Source organism: Dromiciops gliroides, chromosome 2 (genome assembly GCF_019393635.1).
Source record: "Dromiciops gliroides isolate mDroGli1 chromosome 2, mDroGli1.pri, whole genome shotgun sequence".
NCBI classification, from domain to species: Eukaryota; Metazoa; Chordata; class Mammalia; order Microbiotheria; family Microbiotheriidae; genus Dromiciops; species Dromiciops gliroides.
The window spans coordinates 12,039,925-12,062,397 of record NC_057862.1 but is presented as its reverse complement, the minus strand read 5'-3'; the positions used below and the strand labels follow the sequence as shown (position 1 = coordinate 12,062,397).

Genomic DNA, 22,473 nt, shown 5'->3' with positions numbered 1-22,473 from the left:
TTCAAATCCAGCCTCAGACACTTGACATTTACTAGCTGTGTGACCCTGGGCAAGTCACTTAACCCCAATTGCCTCAAAAAAAAAAAAACAACAACAACAACAAATGGGTCTTTTTCTCTTTTGGGGGATGTCTTTGGGATATAAACCTAGCTGTCATATATGATGGTAATGGGATATTATTGTGCTATAAGAAATGACAAGCAGGATGATTTCAGAAAGGCCTGGAAAGACTTGTATGAACTGATGTATAGTGAAGAGAGCAGAGCCAAGAGACAGCAATATTGTTTGATGAAAAACTGGGAATGACTTAACTATTCTCAACAATACAATGATCCAAGACAATCCCAAAGGACTATTGATGAAACATACTATCCACCTCCAAAGAAAGAACTGATTTTGAATGAACAGACTGAAGCATGCTATTTTTCACTTTCTTTCATTTTTGTTTATTTTTTTCAAGTTTTCTTGTACAAAATGACTAACATGGTAATGTTTTACATCATTGCTCATATGTACCCATATGGGAAGAGATGGAGGGAAGGAGGATAAAATTTGGAACTCAAAACGATAAATAAAAATGCTTATTATTTTTTAAAACCCTTTCATCATCATTATTATAAAGTTCCTTTGTTCTTTTTTTAATGGAGTTCAGATAGAAATGGTCCCAGAATAAGTCATTATCCTGCTATTATTCTTTTATATTGTTTTTTTTGTAGATTTTTGTACAGATGGATAGAATCACTTCTCCCCCCTTTAGTTACTGAACAAAAGTCTTGAAGCACACGTTATTACTATCTAGGCTTACTGAAAGTATCCTCCATAAATCTTCAGCAGCACAGAGGATGATGGGATGATATATACCTTGCCTTGTTCTAAAAACCTTTGACCGCTCTCCTAGGGCTCTGCATCCAAAAGCTCTTATCACTTTTCTGAGTATTTGGTTTGACAATATCTATGAAAAAAAATGTTATTCCTCCTGGTTTGGATTAATTTAGCTTCTAGAAGTTACCATTTGGGACAGTCTGATTGCGGCCATGTAAATTTTTAAAGAATCAATGCGTAAATTTTTAAGAATCAATGTTATGACCAGTTGGGTCAGTGATTGTGGTTTGGCTCCAGTGTGATTTATTGAATGAGTTCTCTGGGATATTTTGAGGTCTTCATTTGTAGTATGGGGAAAGGTGCCCTTCAGAGGGTGATACAAGCTGAATCAGAGAAAAAGGATTCCAAGAGGAAAGGGAGGAGCACAGCTTTGTAGAAGATGAAGCATTCATTTCTAGTTCTAAAAAACCCAAAAAAGCCATGGAAGAGATATTCTTTGGTCATAAGCACATATCTAAAAGCACTAACTAGTATTATCTGCAATGACAAAACACAAGCAGCTTTCTGATGTAGTGCAGGGGAAAGCAAGGGAATCATTTCTTTTGATTCATTATCAAGGTTCTATAAATTCAATCTATGGCATAAAAATGAGAGAAATCAAAAGTACAATATTTTTCTAAAAGGATACAAAACTGTCCTTATTATATGTCAACTTACTTAGAAAACCTCCCTATGAGCAAAGAAATTGAAATAACTGATAGCTTCAGCAAAGTAAGAAAATGAAAAATAAATTTTTAAAATATCATTTCTATATAGTACTAAAACAATAGAAAAATGCATTGGAAATGTTTGCAAAATTTATGATACATTCAGGAGTTTGCCTACCATGAGATGATTAGTTCTTGCATAAATACACCCATAATACACTCTTTTTTTAACTTTTTTTTGGTTTTTTATTTTATCTCAACAAATATTTATTTTATTTTCCATTTACATGTAAGGGTAGTTTTCAACATTCATTTTCATAAGATTTAGAGTTCCAAATTTTTCTCCCTCCCTCCCTCCCTTTCCTCCCCCCTCCACAAGATCGCATTCAGGTTATATATGTACAATCCACAAGTGTTCTTTTTATCAGTTCTTTCTATAGCAGTGCATAGTATGCTTCCTCATTAGTTCCTTGGGATTGTCCTGGATCATTGTACTGCTGAGAGTAGTTAAGTCATTCACAATTACTCATTGAACAATGCTGCTGTCACCACGCACAATATCCTCTCAGCTCTACTCACTTCACTGTTAAGGGTTAAAATTCTAGCTAGTCTGTCTAAAATATCTAATGAGTGGTCGCCAATCAATTACAAGCTTTAGCAAGAGTTAGACTTTTAAGCATTTATTAAGGAGAATAAGAATTTGGTAAAGAGAGAGAGAAAGGCCTAGATTCCTATCTATTAAAGGGAGAGCACATTTCTAGCTCCCTTCTCCGCCAGCGTCCTCAGGAAAGAGAGCGAGAGTGAGCGCCAGTCTCTTCCTTCCTCCTTCCACTAGTCCGCGTCACTTCCTGATGCTAAAGAAAAGACTCCTGGTCTTGCCCTCAAAGACCTTCGCTCCATGGGCAGAACTCTTCTACAGTAAGTATCCAGCAGGTGGCGTTATTCCAATCGTTACATCACCATACATGGATGTTCATTAGTCTTTCAAGGTTTTTGGGGGATCATCCTGTTTGTTATTTCCTGTAGCACAAGTCCATTCCACTACAATCATATAACACAGCTTTTTCCATCATTCCTCAATTGATGGACATTCCCTTGATTCTCAATTCTTAGCCTCCACCAAGAGTTGCTATAAATATTTTTTGTACAATTTTCCCCCCTTTTCTCTTTTTCATGATTACTATTGTTAACTGTTTCCCTTCCATACTATTCCCTTCCCCATGATATTTATTCTATTATCCATCTTCTTTCATCCTTTCACTCTTCAAAAGGGATTTGCTTCTCTGTCCCCTCCCCCACTCTTCCCTTCCTTCTTTTGACCCTCTCTCTTTACCCCCTTCCCCTCCTATTTTCCTGCAGGGTTATAGAGATTACTCTACCCAATTGAGTGTGTCCATTAGTCCTTCCTAGAGCCAATTCTAATGAGATTGAGGTCTTTGAGCCAATTTTAATGAGTGTTAGGCTCATTTACTGCCCATATTAAATAGATTACTCCACCCAGTTGGGTGTGTCTATTAGTCCCTCCTTGAGGCAGCTCTGATGAGTTTAAGATCTTTGAGCCTTTTCTGATGAGTGTAAAATTCATTTACTACCCTGCTCCTCTCCCATCTCTTCCCCCACTCCATAAGCCTTTTCCTGTTACTTTCATGTAGGATTTCGCTTCTGCCCTTCCCCCTCCCCCAATGAATTCCCTTCACCCCTCAATTTAACCCTAAAGATGTTATCATCTAGCTAAGTGACATAGTGGACAAATCATCACCCCTGGACTCAGGGGGATCCCAGCCAAAACCCAGCCTCAGACACAAGACAGTCGCCCACTGTACGACCCCAGCTATGTCCCCCAGCTCCAGTTTTTTTTTTTTTTTATGGTTCTCTAGGGTCTTGTATTTGAAAGTCAAATTTGCCATTCAGTTCAGGTCTTTTCATCACAAATATCTGAAAGTCTTCTTTTGCATTAAAGGCCCATTTTTTCCACTGAAACATGATGCAGAATTTTGATGGGTAGGTGATTCTTGGTTGTAATCCCATTTCCTTTGCCCTCTGGAATATCATATTCCATGCCCTCTGGTCCTTTAATGTAGAAGCTGCTAGATCTTGTGCTATACTGACTGGGGCTCCACAGGACTTGAATTCTTTCTTTCTTTTTGGCAGCTTGCAATATTTTCTCCTTGACCTGAGAGCTCTGGAATTTGGCTATAATATTCCTAGGAGTTTTCTTTTGGGGATCTCTTTCTGGGGGTGATCGGTGGATTCTTTCAATTTCTATTTTAGCTTCTTCTTCTAGAATTTCAGGGCAATTTTCCCTGAGAATAGCTTGGAAGATGGTGTCTAAGCTCTTTCCTTGATCATGGTTTTCAGGTAGACCAATAATTTTCAAATTATCTCTCCTGGACCTATTTTCCAGGTTGGCAGTTTTTCCCAGAAGATATTTCACATTGCCCTCTATTTTTTTATTCATTTGGATTTGCTTTATTGTGTCCTGGTTTCTCATAAAGTCACTGGCTTCCATTTGTTCAGTCCTAATTCTTAGGCAATTATTTTCATCAGAGAGCTTTTGTACCTCCTTTTCCATTTGACTTTTCAAGCTGTTGACTTTTTTCTCATGTCTTTCCTGCATCACCCTCATTTCTCTTTCCATTTTTTCCTCTACCTCTCTAATTTTATCTTCAAAGTCCTTTTTGAGCACCTCTATGGCCTGAGACCAATTCATATTTTCTTGGAAGCTTTAGATATAGGGGCCCTGATGTTGACATCTTCCTCTGACGGTGCCCCTTGGTCTTCCTTGTTACTGAAGAAACTTTCTATGGTCTTCACCTTTCTCTGTCGGCTCATCTTGCCTTTCTTTTACTAGACTTTTAGTTCCTTAAAGTGGGGCACTGTTTCCAGGCTGCAGTATCCCAAGCTTAAGACGTCCCAGGTGGTATGATTTAAGGAGGATCAGGTTCTTCACTCACCTGGCCTGTTCCCTGGTCCTTAGATGACCCAAACCAACTTGCTAATCAACCAGCTTTGTGTGTTGTGGTTGTTAGCTCTGGATGAGCCTGTGCCCCTCCCCCACCTGGGCCACTTCTACTTGAGCCTACCACCTGGTTCTCAGTAGGAGTGTAAAATCCAAGTTCTGCCTTAGCCCCAGCATAGACCCCTGTAGTCTCTCCCCTACCCAGGGATCAGCCCACTCACCAGACTGTGAGCTTAGTTCAAGATGACACTGGTGCTTTAGCTGATTCAGAGGCTCTGGGGGTCTCCTTCTCTGGTGGGGACTTCCTGAGACTGGATCTCTGTCAGGGTGACTGTGGGGTTGGGCTCGACTCCTGTATCAGCACAGCAGCTCCCTCTTTCTGACCTTCCAAGCCATTCTTGGTTAGAAGATGATTTCAGTACATTCTTCTGTGAGTTTTGCTGCTCCGGGCATTTTCCTATGACCTTATTTGGATGTTTTTTGGATCGATCGTGTCATGAGTTCCGGAGCTCACTGCCTTTCCTCCACCATCTTGGCTCTGCCCGGAAAGTCCCCATACTACACTCTTTTTTAAAAATATATTTATTTTAATTATTTTTCCAATTACATGTAAAGCTATTTTTTGAGTTCTAGATTTTTGTCCCATTCTCCTTTCCCACCCCCCTCCCAAGGACAGAAAGCAATTTGATATAAGTTATATATTACAATCATGTTAAACATCACAGAAACATTTACAGAAATAGAGGAAGATAAATAATTGGAGAAAAGCTTGTTATTTATTGTTGGGATAGTCAAACATAATAAAAATGACTATATTACTTAAATTAATTTACACATTAATGTTATAGTAATCAAAATTCCATGGAGTTACTTTATAGAATTACCCCCAAATAATCCAACTTTCAAAGTTAAATAAAGGTCTTGAATCTTAAGAAAAACAGTAAGAAAAAGTAGGAATAATGAGATAAAGAGGGCATCTTGTTAGGAGATTTATGCTATATTATAAAGCTGTAATAACTAAACCTTTTGGGTGTCAGATTTGTAAAACTGGAAAGGTGGATTAGTGAAATATTAGATAAGCAAGATTAATCAACAAACATTCCTGCTACTTATTGTATGCCCTCCATACAATTAACACAACACCTCCCCTCATGCAGGGAGTTCACATGTCAATAACATGTATCTACAACTTAGAGTAAATGGAAAGTAATCTCAGAGAGAAGGCAGGAAAGGTGGAGAGGGGGAACATAAAAGCCTTGTGGAGAAGATGGTGTTTGAGCTGAGTCTCAAAGGAAGCTAATAGGTAGAGGCTGGGAAGGTGCCCATAAGATTATAAATTGCCTATATTGGTAGAGGGATTCTCCTCATATGGGAGTTCCTCATATCAATGAAACTCCTTCCCTTAGATTCCAAGGACATAAAACACAGAAAACAGGCTCTTCTATGAAACAAAATACCACGATATTCATTGCATTAGTTATTGTGGTAGCCAAAAAAAAAAAAAAAAAGATGGTGCCCATCAGTTGAGAAATTGGTGAACAAACTGTGGGATATGAACATAAAAGAATATTATTTTGTAGTAAGAAAGGACAATTGTGAGAAACTCAGCAAGATTTGTATAAGCAGATGTGGAACAAATGAAATTAAACCAGGAGAATAACATACAATAACTACAACAATGGGGGGAAGGACCACTTAAAGGCAGTTGATTTGTAATTAATGATAATGAGCAGTCTCTATCCTAGCAGACTGCTAAGACATCATTTTCATCTTCTCAGTAAGGCAACAGAGACTATGGATACAGAACCAGGTTGACATCAGAGGCATCAAAAATAAGACCAGTTGGTATGTACATCTGAAGCCAGATTAAAAAGTAATTTGGGGTTAATTTAACAAAACAAACAACAGCACAATAGAATTTAACGCTAACGTAGTTTTCTAAGTTAATTTGAAGCTGCAGCAATCCTCATGTATGGCTTAGCAGCCTCATTTCTATTGGAGTCTGACACCCCTGCCCTCCTCTGTCAGACATATTTACTGTGTCTTTTGAGTTTCCTTAAGTATTTTGTTCTGTTTTACAAGAAAGGGTTAGGTGGGAGGCTGGGGGCAGGGAGATGACATCTCAGTCGATCATTGCTGAAAGAGCACTAGACTTGGAGGCGGGAAGACCTAAGTTTGACTCCTGGGTCAGTCAGTTACTAGCAAGTCCTCTTGGCCCCAATTTCCTCATCTATAAAATAAGGTTAATAATAACACCTACCTCATAGGTTTGTTATGAAAATAAATTGAGATAATGTATGTAAATTACTTCGTAAACTTTAAAGTACTAGTTATTGTTGTTTTTATTACTATTATGGAAATAGCTTTCATGTATCAAATTAATATGAAGATTATAATTAACCAAACTTAAATGTCAAATTGCTTGTAGCCTCTGGGGGGAAGGGGAAAGGGAGAGAGGGATGGCTAGAATTTAGAACTCAGAATTTTTTTAAAAATGTTAAGAATTGTTTTAACATGTAATTGGAAGAAAATAAATATTATTTTAAAAAAGAAAACATAAATGAACCCTAAAAATAAATAAAATGAAATAACAAGGCTAGACTAGCTAGATCACCTCTAAATTTCCTTCCAGATGTGTCTTAGGACATAAACCACCTCTTTCTTTGCAGCATTTCTGGGCAACGTCCCAAGTGCATAGCTGATGCAGCATCTGTTTCAGAATTCCAGCCCCACCTGAGTTACAAGCATCAGATCTAAGAACTCCCACACAAACAAATGATCATTTAAAAGCTATCTCCCCCTTTTCTCATGTGCCCGGATATTCCCCTCGACTTTTGTTTTTCATTGAAATGTACAGCATCTTTGATTCTGATGTTTTAAAAAACTGTTGGGAACTAACTGCTGATGGGTCATGTGACCTCCATAGGACTGATCCATTCAAGAATGCCAATAATGATCCTTGCAAATAAACTTCTCGAAGCTACCATTTGAGACAGTCTGCATTGTGATCATGTTGTTGTGTCCAGCTCTTCATGAGCCTGTTTGAAGTTTCTTTGGCAAAGATCCTGGTGCCATTTCCTTCACCAGCTCATTTTACAGATGAAGAAACTGAGGCAAAAAGGGTTCAGTGACTCGCCCAGGGTCTCATAGATAGGAAGTGTTTGAGGCTGAATTTGAACTCATGAAGTTGAGTCTTCCTGACTCCAGGTCCTATCCACTGCACCACCTAGCTGTCCTTACTTTGTGATCATAGATAGCATCATCTCTGGCTTCACTTAAGATTAACAATACCTTCCATATCTAGGGTGCTTCAAGGAATGCAAAGAGCCTTCCTTCCTTCCTAGGGAAAAGTCAGTGCAACTATGATCTCCATTTTACATATGAAAAGACAGTCTCAAAGGAGGGAAAAGTCTCACTGAAAGTCATGAAGTTACAAAGTGCCAGAGCCAGGATTCGAATCTATGTCTCTACTCATGCTTGGCCCAATGCACTCTCCACACCCCATCTCTGCTTATGAACAAACTCTGTCATGACTCAGACTCTAAAAAAACAGCAACCAATGTGGGCCAGCTCCTATAGGATTCGATGGTGATTTTACTGAAATGGGAGAAATCCAGGTAGAGGGAACTAGAAGCAGATGTCAAAAGAGGTGACATCATCCCCATGAGGAAGAGGCGGGCTTGCCAAGTCAGGGCCAATGGGTGAGGCAGAGGCGGGAATGGAGAACTAGCTCCAACTTGAATTTCTGGCTACTTGTTTCACATGCCTGGGGAGGGAAAAAATAGTCACCATTTGAATCTGCCCCTCGCAAGTATTCAAACACAGGGAGATTTCCAAAGTAGAACAGCCACACATAGTGGGCCCATTGAGCAAGCAATGAGGCAGGTATGTGTCGACGATGATAATTGGATGAAATAAACAGGGTCATTTTCTGGCTTCCGATACCATGTGTTCCTTCCCTTCCTTTTTATTCCACAGAAAGTATTAAGCCTTGCCACCATCTCTAGTCTTGTCATTGCTAAGCCTGGATTTCATGGAGTGAAGCTGTTGGCACCTTCAGCTTTCAGAAACAGGTAATTATGATTCTTGTGCTTCTAGCAGACTTGCCTCTGAGTTAGACAGAAAGGGGAGCATTTCAGAAGAGCTTTGATGGCCTCATTGTCATTGATGGGAGGGGGCCCTATTAGAATTAAGAATTCAAGCTGAAAGCCTTTTAAAGGTTTACCACCTGCCACTTCTTTAGTAGACCTCCCCTTCTCTATGTTTTGGAAGATGTGGGTGACTTGGCAGGAGTGGAAGAGAAATAAACCAGATTAGGGCTCATAGGGCTCAGGATGACATCCTCCATTACAGTGGGTGACCACACAGATGTTGAGGGTACGTAATGATGACATGGTGCTTCGGAGAGTCAATGCTTTTGTCGAATTGCATCATGGACAAAGAAGTTAGTTTTTAAACATTAATGGAAATTATTCTCCTCTGGTTATAAATATTCTTAATTGCTTTTCCTGCCCCCCTTCCCCGCTGTGATCTATGCTGAATCTCACTGAGATTGATGTGAAATGATCTGCCTCAGTTTCCATAGAATTGAAAGCATGGCCTCTATTTGTCCAGGCTGGGACGGGGGTAGGGGTCGGGGCCCACAGGGGAGACAGAACTTTTAAAAAATTGTTTTAAACCTCTTCTGTTGTTGAACATGAAAGAACATGAAAGATCACTTGCAAATGTTCCCCTAGAACACAAGATTTTCACAGTTTTATTTTAAAAGATATAGAACTTGGTGATAAGCTTTATAGCTTTTTCACCCACAAGGTCATATAGAGTTTGCCTTCCATACAAGAATCATCTATTGGGCACCTATTGTATATAGAGTGCTGTGCTAAGGAATGAGGATGTGAACACCACTACTGCCAATAAACAGTCCCTGCTCTCAAGAAGCTTGTGGTTTATGATGGTGAGTGCAGAGAGAAGCGGAAGAGAACACTAACAATTAGGGGCATCAGGAGAGGCATCCTATAGCAGGTGGCATATGGCTTGAAACTTGAATGAAAGACTGGAGGTGAGGAAGGAGAAGGGGACACTGAACCTGAAGTCAACCAGACTTGGGTCCAGCTTTCATCTCAGACACTTACCACTAGTGGGATATTGGGCAAGTTGTCTCACTTCCCTGGGGGCCTCAGCTTCCTCATTGTAAAGTGAGGGGGGCTGGATTCAATGCTCTACAAGATCCCTTCAATTTCTAAATCTAACCATGATCCTTTGAAACCCAATGAGGAGACAGTTGGGCTGAAACACAGAATTCATGAAGAGGAATGACACATAATCACTTACAAAAGACAAAATGGAGTCAGATTGAAAAGACTTTAAATTCAAAGCTGAAGAACTCATATTTTATCTTAGAGACACTAGGAAGCCAGAGAAGGTTCTTGAGCCAGAGAGTGACATGTTCAGGCTTGTGCTTTACTGACAACTACGTGGTGTGGAGACGGAAGAGAGGAGACACTGGAAGTGGAAGCTAGACACCCAAATGAGGGAGTGTTTCAGTATTGCAGAATGGGTGATAAATGCCTGATATAGGGTAGGGGCTTCCCAGGTGGAGAGAAGGGAATGTATGTGAAGAAGGGTTAACAAGAACTGACCACTGCTGAGAGGATACAGGCTTCAAACCTTTGTCCAAAGCTTCCATGGAAAGACTAGCAATACTTTCACTCCAGCTCGCTTTGCCCTCTTTAGGTGCAAGATACCCCAAAGCACCAGGTATAAATGATGAGAACCTTGGTGCCCCGAGACACCTCAGGGGAAAAGAGCCTAAAGGTTGATTTTCTCAGGTTTCTCCGAGTGGTTCCTTGTAGTATCTAGCTCCAGTGATGGAGAGAAGACGAAGGCCTGTCTCTCAGTTTTCAGGATATGAGAATTATAGGGTTGTCAGTGTAGCTCTTCTCAATCATCTCATCCAACTTCCTTATGTGACAGGTGAACAACTAAGGCCAGAGAAGTTAAACGACTTGCCTCAGATCCCACAGAGAATAAGGAACACAGCCTGAGTTCCAATCTGGGTCTTTTGGCTCCAAACCAATACCATGCTGTCTCCAAGTGAGTCCTTTCCAAGGAACTGATGAGTTCAAAATTGGAAAGGGCTGGTCTGATTGAGAGCCAAGGACCCTGCTGGGGACTGAAGGCTTGTGGCTCGGGGCTGGACATATATCAAGGGATTTCTAGACAAAGGAATATCAGGAAAGACTAAAAACTTATAGCAAAATGTCTGTCTACTTTCTTGGATGATTTTCAGTACTTGACACTAGCAGGGACAGGTCCTTGATTGGTTTGGGAGTTTAATAAATGCTTGTTAAATCGAATTGAATTGGACTTCATCGAAGTGAGTTGAGTTGAATTGAATTGAGGGCTGACAGAATGCTTCCTTTCTTCTTAACAAAAGAATGTCTAGAGCAGGAAAACAGACCCTGCCATCTTCTGTGCTTTCAAAGTTTGACTGTCTATGCTCAGAGTGAGTAGAAAGATTGAGGGAATTTTCTTAATGGTGAGAACAATTTAGAAAATAATCTAAGGGGAACCAGCTCCTCTCTGACACTGCCAAAGTTTACAAAGCACATTTACTACCTGTTTTATCCCATCTGATCCACTATCCTCTGATAGAGATAAATAGAAATTCAACCAAACAGAGAGGCAACATGAAATGTACAGTGGAAAGGGTGTTAGGCTTGGCAAATCTGTGATCAAGTCCAGCCACTAATACTCCCCAGATGTATGCCCTTTAGCAAGTCACTTCTCCTCTCTGAGCCTCAGTTTCCCTCACCTGTAAAAAGGGGACAATAACATCTACAGTAAATCCTCCACAGGGATGTTGTAGGTCTCAGAGGAATAAGTCAGGTAAGGAGTTTTGCAAACCTTAAGACCAAATTATTGTTGTTTTTATTAAAACTCATATTGAGCACATGCATGTGTGTGCATGTGTGTATGTGCCATTGTGCCCAGCTATATTCTGAGCCAACTCAAATCTCCATGTCAGGAGGGCATTGGATCAAAGGATCATGGGGCTGGAGCTTCAAGGTCACCCAAAGGTCATCTGGTCCAAACTCCGCCCCCCCATTCTACAGATAAAGAAACTGAGGCTCAACCAAATGCTTCAACATTTGGGAATCAGCTAATACAGCAGTTCTCCAGGGACAAGATCTCATCTTTGAGATACCAGCACTCTTTCCCCTGGTCTGTAGTTGGATATTTTAGTCCCATAAATATTATTTCAGGAAGATTTATTTGTGAGCCAGTTTCTTTATATATATATATGGTATTTTATTTTTTCCGTTACACATAAAGATAGTTCTCAACTTTTGTTTATAGAGCCAATTTATTAAAACTTTAAAATCCTGCCACTCCTGGAAACGTGAAATGGAAAGATGTGACTGCCATTTCCCAGACCTCCCCAAACCATGCTCATGACTCAGGGGAAGAGACCTTTAGTATCCTTCATACACTTAGCCCTGCTGACTGTGGTCAGTGCATCCAGAGGGCAACAGGAAGCCCCCATTGGCTCTGAGATTGTTCACAGCCAGAATCAGAACCCCCCAGTAGCAAGACAAATGAAGACTACAGTGATCCCCTCCAGCCTAGGAGAATGCATATTCCACATTCATTCCCCTTTCTTGACATGCTGTCAGGTGAAATGAAGCAGGATTAGAGAGGAAGGGAAATCACATTCTCAAAGGGAAAAACCACTCATTCCTTTCCTTACCAGTGCCCATAGAGTGCTTTGGAAATCTGTTCTAATCCCTTTAATTCATTTCTACTTATGCCTGTGCCCCCAGCCCTCTATGCACAATGAATACTAAGGATGCACGAAAAGTAAGGTAAAACAACTAAACAAGATGACTGAGCTGGACTCACACAGATGGAGCAACTCACATTCTAGAAAAGAGCCAGGTGTTGATGTTCAGCCATATCTCTGAAGCATCCAGAGAGCTAGAGGAATCCCTTGGCAGGAGCTTGGACATAGAGTTACAGCTGTAATTGTAGGCACAAGACACCCACACAGAGCTCAGGAAACACCTCAACATCCGGATGAATAATACAAATGTGCTCCCTCCCTCAGCCAGAACCACCATTGATGGGCAGCATAGGATGGTGGACACATCACAGCGTTTGGAGGGAGGGGATCAGAACACCTTCTGTGTACATTACCTTCTTTTCGCTCACACAGACCTGGTTTGGGTCTTCATTACCTCTTGCGGGACTATTGCAGTATTCCCATATTTGGTCTCCAGGATTCAAGTTCCGCCCCCCCCCTTTAATCTACCCTCCACTCAGCTGCCAAGGTGATTTTCCTAAAACACAAATGTGTCCTTGTCCTATGCCCAGTCCCTCTCAACAAACCCCCATTACCACTAAAGTCGAATGAGAACTCCTGGGGAGCCACATTTAAAGCTCTTCACACCTGTGTCTCATGGACCATCACTCCCCTCTAAGCACTCTATGGACCAGACATACTGACATACTTGCTTTTCTGTCCATCTCCCACCTCTGTGCCCTTGTAATGACTGCCCCCCGCCCCCATGCCTGGAATGCGTTCCATCCTCTCCTCTATCTCTTGGAATCTCTGGTTTCCTTCAAGTCTGAGATCAGATCCCACTTTTGCAGGGGTCCTTGTTGATCCTCCAGCTGCTGATGCTCCCACTCAGTTACTTTGTATCCATTCCATATTTACTTATACATGTTCTCTGCCCCATCAGAATGTAGGCTCCTTGAAGCCAGGTCGTGTTTCAGTTTCATCTTTGAATTCCCAGCATTTAGAGCAGTCCATGGCCCACGGGGCTTAATGAAGGGTTATTGGTCTACTGATTGGTTGGTTAATTGCCTCTGTCATTTACTGCTTGGGTGACGTTGGCCAAATCTCATGATCCCAGGATTCCTGGGATTGCTTGGGACTGGACGTGGAGCATCTTTCACAAGGCACTTGCTCATTGATGTCATAAGATCATAGATTTAGAACTAAAATAGGCTTATGATGTCATGCAATGCAAGCTCCTCATTTTACAGATGATCAAACTGAGGCCCAGGGAGGGGAAGTACCAACAGCTTTGTCTGCTCCAAGTCTTGCATATTTGTTCTCAAGACAAGTTGGATAAAACTTTGTGGTGAGGTCAGGGCTGACTATAATGTATGCCTTTTGTCTTCCTTTCCCTTAGGAACGAGGAGTAGGTAAAAAGTAAGAGCACCAAGTTTCTCTAGTGAATTGTTTGTTAGGGACCAATTGACCTCTCCCTTCTCTTCTCCAAACTAGGCAATGAATTGAAATAGACTGGAATTAAACTCATAAAGAGAAGTCTTCCTGATTCCAAGCCTAGGACTCTATTGCCTTTAGGAGGCAAGTGTAATCATTGCCTTCCTGAGTCACACAACAGGAAGCAGAGAATCTAGGCACATTTGCTTCAGTTGTCTATCATTTTTGTGGGGGTGTCTTGGGCCAGTCATTTCTAGGAATCTCAGTTTCCTCATCGGCAGGATGTACATTATTCTTTCCTCATAGAGTTGGTATAAGATTGTAGTTGAAAAGTACTTTGGAAACGCCAGGGTGATCCATAAATGTCAGTTCTCCCCTTCACCACCACCATCATTATCTAGGCTCTAAATCTCAAAGGGACTTGGAAGCCATCAAGTCTAACCCCTTATTTTAGGGATGGGGGAACTATATCTCAGAGAAAGGGAAATCACTTGTTCAAGGTCACATACAGGTCACCTAGGCCTTTAAAATCCTGATCAGCTGAAGGTATTTGGGGCTGATCATCTCCATGTTGTCCTCAATCATCCATTTTATTTGCTTAAGGTTGTATTTCTACCTTACAGTGCTAAGCAATTGGGGGGGGAGGGGCAGCACACAAGCTAAGAAGCGGTTGACAGTTTCCTCTCTGTGCTTCATTTTCCCCTCCATATTATTTCTGAGGACCACTGGACACAAGACTCAGTGGCCCCAACCTGCTTGCCCCTTTGCTTCTTCTCCCTTTGGAATTAGAAATCATCTGGGGCAACTAGGTGCTACAGTGAATAGAGCACTAGCCTTAGAGTCAGGAGGACCTGAATTAAAATTTTACTTCAGACACTTATTAGATGTATGACCCTAGGGAAGTCACTTAACTCCCATTGCCTCCAAAAGAAAGAAATTAAATACCATATTCTAATAAAGGAGAAAAGCATGATGGAGGGGAGAAGGCTGAAGTAAGTTATGGGGGGGGGAGTTACATTGTTTAGGCATAACACATGACAAATATTATTGTTCCCTTCACTACACAATGTCAAGCATCCAGATAGAAAGTGAAAAAATGTACCCAAACTGGTTATTTCCAACCATGGTGACCGCCATTTCCTAACCTGTGCACCACTATACTTGGGACATCCAGAGAGCACTCTGGCTGTGTTCTATAGAAGCAAGCAGCTAAGGTGGCTGAAAACCATACCACATCCAAAGTCCAAAGAATTTGTATTAAAATTCTGATTTTTCCCCTTTGCTGCATCTGTGACCTTGGGCAAGTTCCTGCCTCTCTGGGGGCCTCAGTTGTCCTTTTTATAATATGGGTGGTTAAATAAAGATCACCCCTAAGGTTCATATCCTGCCCTCAATGTTTCTATTCCCAGTGTTGGCAATATCATTGGCTTGAAAATGTTCCCACTTTGTTGTATGTTATTGTTCAGTCATGTCTGACTCTTTATGACCCCATTGGGGGTTTTCCTGGCAAAGATACTGGAATGGTTGACATTTCCTTCTCTAGCTCATTTTACAGGTGAAGAAACTGAAGCAAAGTTAAGTGACTTTCTCAGTGACACATAACTAGTACCAGTCCAAGGCAAGAATTGAATTCATAAAGATGTCTTCCTGATTCCAAGCCCAGGGCTCTATCCATTGCTCCACTAATCTACCCAATAGTCCCTATACCTACTTCCTAATCTATAGGATATAATTCAAATAACAACAGTAGTTCAGTAATTCCTTAGGAATCACTTAGAGTAAACAGGGTTATAATATTTGGAAGGACATTGCTTGAGCAAACAAAAGTCATCAATTGTTCTACACAACTCTTCTTTTTTTCTTTTTTTGTGTGAGGCAATTTGGGTTAAGTGAGTTGCCTAGGGTCACACAGATAGTAAGTGTCAAGTGTCTGAGTCCAGATTTGAACTCAGGACCTCCTGAATCCAGGGCCGGTGCTCTATCCACTGTGCCACCTAGCTGCCCCAACACAACTCTTCAAAATCTAAAATTATGACCAAACCCACAAACACTGGAGGGAAAATAACTTTGCTGCCAAGGCATACCAAGTTTTAAAGGCATTAGATTTGCTGTTTATGGCAAAAATGCTGAAATCATGTTCTTCACCCCCTACTGTGCAACTTCTTGCACCTAGATAAAGGCAAACTTGAACACATTTAAGTGTCATAAGATGAAGCTTTGGGTTTCCAGGGAAGAGAGAATTCATTACAAAAGTGGTTTTGTTGGGTTTGGGTTCTAGCTCTGATACCAATTGGCACTGAAGTTGGCCTCTTGGTGTGTTAATGTGTCCCACAACTTCTAGGATGTTTCCTGATGTGTCATCAACTCAAAGAGGTTGGGAAACACTAATGTAACGAACCTGGTTGAACCACTGAGTTCAGCATACTTTATATATATATATATATATATATATATATATATATATATATATATATATATATATATATATATATATATATATATATATATATATATATATATATATATAACTGAGAGAAGTCACACTAGTTCTTGTTCAGACAAATATCTTAATAGTGCTGTTGGACAGATAAGGCTCTTCTGGCTCTCATCTCCATCTTGAGCAACATCTTCTTTCACAGTGTGTCCTTCAAAGCTTGGGTTTATTTTTTAAGGGTTCAGATTTTGCTGTACAAACCAACTTTGAAGAGCAACAATAACAACAAAGACCCTTTAATATTAATAGTCTGTGTCTTGTTCTAGGTAACCCTGAGATGTGGCTCTTTTCAGCAGTAATATATTTCACCTGTGGAATTCTAAATGCTCGAGGATCCTTTGACTCAAAATATCCTGTGGAACCTGAAGTATGGATGAATATTGTAAGTTATAGAAAGGGGAAGGAAATGCCAGGAGTGGACCTCTAGTGCATTTTCCCTCACTGGATGTTGCTGGATGGCTTTCGGTTAAGTGTGTTGCAGAGGGGATCCCTTGTCCAATGGCTTCTGAGGTCTCTGCTATCTCTGACCTCCTATGTTTGATTGACTTAGAGGTTATGGATTTGGTGATAGATTTGATTGACCATCACAATAGCCACTCAAGATTATGTACCAGGTGACAGAGGACCTGAGATTTGTGCGTGTGAAGGAAGACCCTAAACTGACAAGGTCCTATATGTTTTGAAGGTGTTGTTAGGGGGTAAAACATCAGCTTGGAAACTCAGATGCAGCCCTTCCCATGTCCCTTTGAATCCCACAGTACTGCCTAGTATGACATTAGCAAAAAAAGAATGCCCAACCTCAGAGACAGGATCCAAGAAAATGGGACCCAACTCCTGTCACTAATGCATTTTGTATTTTTGCACAGAGTGAGCTCATCACCTACCGTGGCTACCCCAGTGAGGAATATTATGTTCCAACTGAAGATGGTTACATACTCAGTGTCAATCGAATTCCCCATGGTCAAATACCTCCTGAGAGGAAAGGTATGCCTTGTTTCAGGATGGGAAGCAAGACTAGTGACTCAGTTGGGCAGGCCAAGTGAAATCAGTTTGGGAAGCCTGGACCCAGGGATGACTCAATCAATCTGCAAGTGTACAAAGACAAATGTAAAACAGTCCCTTCCCTCAAGAAATTTACAGCCTCGTCAAAGGAGGTATGAGTGTTTAGAGAAATAACTTGGTGAAAGAAGGTACTAGCAACTTGGGGTGGCGGTATTAGGGAAGATAGAGAAAGGCTAAACTGAGCTAAGGCTGTCCTCCCTTCTTTTGTGTCATTGGACTGACCAGCTCCTGACATTTAGGACAGGCTTGGCTTTAGAATAAGAAGGGACTTTAGACACTATCTCATCCAGTCCTCCCATTTTACAAATGAGAGAACTGAGCCCCAGAGAAGGGAAGGGACTTGTCCAAGGTCACACAGGAAGCAAATAGAAAAGCCAGAATTTGAATATAGATTTTCTCATTTTAAATGCTGTGTGCAAGGACACCCAGTAGTGGGACCAGAATAGATCTGTTAGGGAAGGGAGCCTGCTATAGTCAAGAGTATTGGAGTTTCATTCTGGAAACATATGAGCTCCAATCCTGCCTCTGACACATACTAGCTTTATAACCCACAGCATCACCCTGAAACTCAGTTTCTTCATCTGTAAAATGGAGGATTATATTAGCTACAATTCTCCTACTTATAAAGTACTTTGCAGACTTGAAAGATGAAATAAATGATCAATGTTATTACTATCTGCTGCTCACGTGAGCTAATTGATCAATAGCTTAGGGGGAAAAGTGAGAAATGGGACCTGGTTGTACATCAAAGTGGAGGAAATAAACCATATGAGCTTTCTTTAGAGCCAGCGATTGGGAGCAGGATGAGGGGATGGTTCTTATTTGGGAGGATGGGAGTGTCTGTTTTCTTTCCTTTGGAGAAAAGAAAGAGCCTGACTTTAAAGCTACAAAAAAACACTTGAGAGCTGCATATAAGGTGTGTGTGTTTGCATAAGGGGAAATAGGAGTGCACTGGAAGGAGATTCCATAGCCAGCCCCCCATTTTCAGGAGAAAAAGCACTAGGGCTGAGGGACAATTAAAAACAGCACATTTGAAGTAGGAGCAAGGACATAAGTAGCTGTTAATCTTACTGGGAGTGGATGACACCTCATGACCTCTGGGACCCTGGCCAAGTCTTTTAAACTCTGTATCTCATTTTACTTTTCCATAAAATGAGGAGATTGGACTCAGTGGCCTCCAGGATACCTTTGTGCTCTGGTCTTTGATGCCTGAGCTCCTGGGAAGGATTGGAAACAATCTTTAAGGGGTTAAGTGAGTGGTTTGTTCTCTCCCTCTCTGTGAGCTGTCAAAGAGGAAAACGTTAATAATAGAGAGGAGCAGGTTTGCTCAGCCCAACTGTCATTGTGACATCTGTATGGTGTAAGGATGAAGGAGACGCCTCCAAAGATGAGGCATTCTAGCTGATTTCTGGAAGGGAGGAAATTTGCTGGCTTTAGGATGCAGACGAGTCTAGGTCATTCATGGCACCCAGGATCAACAGAGATTTCACAGGGTTTCTCTGCCTCCAGAAATAGGCTTTTCACCACCTCAGAGCTGCCCAGTCATAGCATCCTGACAGGGTAGGAAAAGGAAGCCTCCCTGAAGTGTTTGCCTGGGCACTAAGGACTGAAGAAGACCAAAATACTTAGAGCCTCAGAGTTGGGAGGGGTCCTAATGGCCATCAGTTCAACCCCAGCCTGATGAAGAATAAACTCTGATAAACACCTCCCACAAGTGTTCATCCATCCTCTAGGATATATCTTTCCAGTAAAACTGAGTTCACTACCTCCTGAAGCAGTCTATTAACTTGAATTTGGGCCACTTTAATTTGGACTTCCACCATTCACGATCTTACTCCAGACTACTTTGCTAGTATTATTTCACATTATTCTCTGTCATATACCTTTATATTCATTTTTTTAGATTCAGCTACTAGGTCTTTTTTATTATTCTTTAAAGGCTTAATATAATAGACTATTAATAATTGCACCTTGATTGATTCACTAATCTTTTTATAATACTTTATTTTTTTAAATAAATTTATTATTTATTTTAAACATTCTTTTCTTTTTTAAATTTTGAGTTCCAAATTTTCTCAATCCTTCCCCCACCCAGTGAGAAAGCAAGCAAAAGGATAGCAATTAAACATGTGAAATCACATGATAGAGAAGCCATATCACAGAAAAAAGAAAAAAACAAAAAAAAAAGCAAGAAAGAAAGTTGTACTTTAATTTGCACTCTTATTTCACCAGTTCTCTATTTGGAGGTGAATAGCATTTTTTAAAAATCATGACTCCTTTCAATAATTGTGTTGACCAGATTGCCAAGTTTTGTCACAGTCGATCATTATACAATATTGCTATTACTGTGTACAGTGTTCTTTTGGTTCTGCTCACTGTACTTTGTATCAGTTCATGTAAGTCTTTCCAGATTTTTCTGAGAGCATCCTGCTCATCACTTGTCAAAGTAAATATTTCATTAGAATCATATCCCACAGGGGCAGCTAGGTAGCACAATGGATAAAGCACCAGTCCTGGATTCAAGAGCAACTGAGTTCAAATCCAACCTCAGACACTTAACACTTACTAGCTGTGTGACCCTAATCAAGTCACTTAACCCTCATTGCCCTGCAAAAAAAAAGAATCATATCCCATAACTTGTTCAACCATTCCCCAATTGATGCACATCTCAATTTCAAATTCTTTGCCCCCACAAATAGAGCTGCTAGAAATATTTTTGTACAAATAAGTCCTTTTCCCTTTTTTGATCCCATTGGCATACATATCTAGTAGTGCTATTGCCAGGTCAAAGAGTATGCATTATTTAATAGCATCATGGGCACAGGTCCAAATATTTCTCTATAATGATTGGATCAGTTTACAAGTCCACCAAGAGTACATTAGTATCCCAATTTTCTCACATCCTGTCGAACATTAATCATTTTCCTTTTCTTTCATAGTAACCAATCTGAAAGGTGTAAGGTGGTATCTCAGAGGTTGTTTTAATTTGAATTTCTCTAGTCAATAAGGATTTAGAGCATTTTTTCATATCACTATAGATAGCTTTGATTTCTTCTTCTAAAACTGCCTGTTCATATCCTTTGTCCATTTATCAACTGGGGAATGACTTGTATCCTTACACATTTTAATCAGTTCTCTATACATTTGAGAAATGAACCCTTTATCAGACTCTTGCTGGAAAACATTTTCCCTTACTAGCTGTGTGACCCTGGGCAAGTCACTTAACCCCCATCCCCTCCCATACACACACACAAAATTTCCTGTTTTCTGCTTTCCTTCTAATCTTGACTGCACTGTTCTGTTTGTGAAAATTCTTTTTTAAAAAAATTCTTTTTAATTTAATATAACCAAATTGTCTATTTTACATCTTGTAATGCTCTCAATCTTTTGTTTTGTCATACATTCTTCCCTTAACCATATATCTGACAGGTAAACTACTCCATACTCACCTAATTTGCTGATAGTATCACCCTTTACATCTAAATCATGTACCCATATTACCTTTTCTTGGTGTAAAATGTTGGTATATACCTAATTGCTGCCAGACTGTTGTCAAGTTGTCATTTCCCAGCAGGTTTGTCAAATAGTGAGTTCTTTTCTCAAAAGTCTTGCTCTTGTGGGTTTATCAAACATTAGATTAGGTTTTTTACTACCATGCATTGTGTACCTAATCTTTTCCACTGATCCACCACTCTATCTCTTAGCCAGTACCAAATTGTTTTGATGAGTACCACTTTATAATACAGTTAGACATCTGGTATGGCTAAGCCTCCTTCCTTCACTTTTTTTCCATAAATTTCCTAAGTAGTCTTGAACTTTTGTTCTTCCAGATGAATATTGCTATTATTTTTTCTAGCTCCATAAAATACTATTTTGATAGTTTGATTTGTGTGGTACTACATAAGTAAATTAATTTATGTAGAATGGTCATTTTTCTTATATTGGATTGGCTTACACATGACCAATTGATATTTTCCTAATTGTTTATATCTGGTTTTATTTGTGTGGAAAGTGTTTTGTAATTTTGTTTATACAATTCTTGGGTTTGTCTTGGCTGCCACCACTCCTGTGTCACAGACCTTTCCTTCCAACCACTTAAGTTACCTTGGGATGGAAAAATATCTCACCTTGATCTTTTCTTCACTCTGCCACTCCAGAATTTGATTTTTTTTCAATTACATGTAACATTCTTTTTACATGTAACATTCTGTTAACATGATTTGTTAAAACAATGAGTTCCAAATTCTCTACCTCTCTCCCTTTGCTCCCTCCTCATTGAAAACGCAAGAAATTTTATATAGGTTATACATGTGCTGTCATGCAAAACATATTTGCGTATTAGTCATGCTGTGAAAGAAAACCCATTGCCAACATTTTCTGGATTATGGAGAAGGCATAGAAAAACATCTAGTTCTGCTTCATGGACTACACTAAAGCCTTTGACTATGTGGATCACAGCAAAATTTGGCAAGCTCTCAAAGATACCTGAGTACCAGAGCATCTTACTTGTCTCCCGAGGAACCTGTATGCAAGCCCAGAAGCAACAGTTAGAACCAAACATGGAATGATGACTGTTTAAATATTGGGAAAAGAGTACAATGAGGTTGTATTTTTTATCATATTTGTTGAGCTTATAGGCAGAGTACATCATTTGAAATACCATGTTGGATGAATCGAAAGCAATAATTAAGGTTACCAGGAGAAATTTTTTTTAAAATCTCTGGCATGCAGACAATACCACTCTGCTGGCATGAAAGTGAAGAAGAATTAACAAGGTTCTTGATGAAGGTGAAAGAAGAGAGTGTAAAACCAGCTTACAGCTTGACATTTAAAAAAATCTAAAATCTTGGCAAATGGTCCTATCACTCCCTGGCAAATAGTGGGAGAAGAAGTGGAAGCAGTGTCAGATTTTATATTCTTGGGCTCAAAGATCACTGCAGATGGTTGAAGCCATGAAATTAAGACTCTTGCTATTTGGAAAGAATGCTATGGCAAATCTGGACTGCATACTAAAAAGCAGAGGTATCACCTTGCTAATAAAGGTCCATAGAGTCAAAGTATGGTTTTTCCAGTAGCAATGGATCGCTATGAGATTCTGACTATAAGGAAAGCTGAGTGCCACAGAATCAATGCTTTCAAATTGTGGTGCTGGAGAAGACTTCTGAAAGTCCCCTGGACAGCTAGGAGATCAAAT

The 22,473-nt window shown here is 40.2% G+C and overlaps 1 protein-coding gene across 1 annotated transcript in view; it reads left to right on the top strand.

Annotated features, from left to right (window-relative positions):
- Positions 1 to 16,494: 16,494 nt before the first annotated feature.
- Positions 16,495 to 22,473, top strand: part of LOC122744515 (lipase member N-like) — a 30,694-nt gene continuing 24,715 nt past the window's right edge. Inside the window, exons 1-2 of the mRNA XM_043990026.1 lie at positions 16,495 to 16,599; positions 17,084 to 17,201. Coding sequence (XP_043845961.1) covers positions 16,495 to 16,599; positions 17,084 to 17,201 — 223 coding nt within the window. The remainder of the gene's footprint in view (positions 16,600 to 17,083; positions 17,202 to 22,473) is intronic.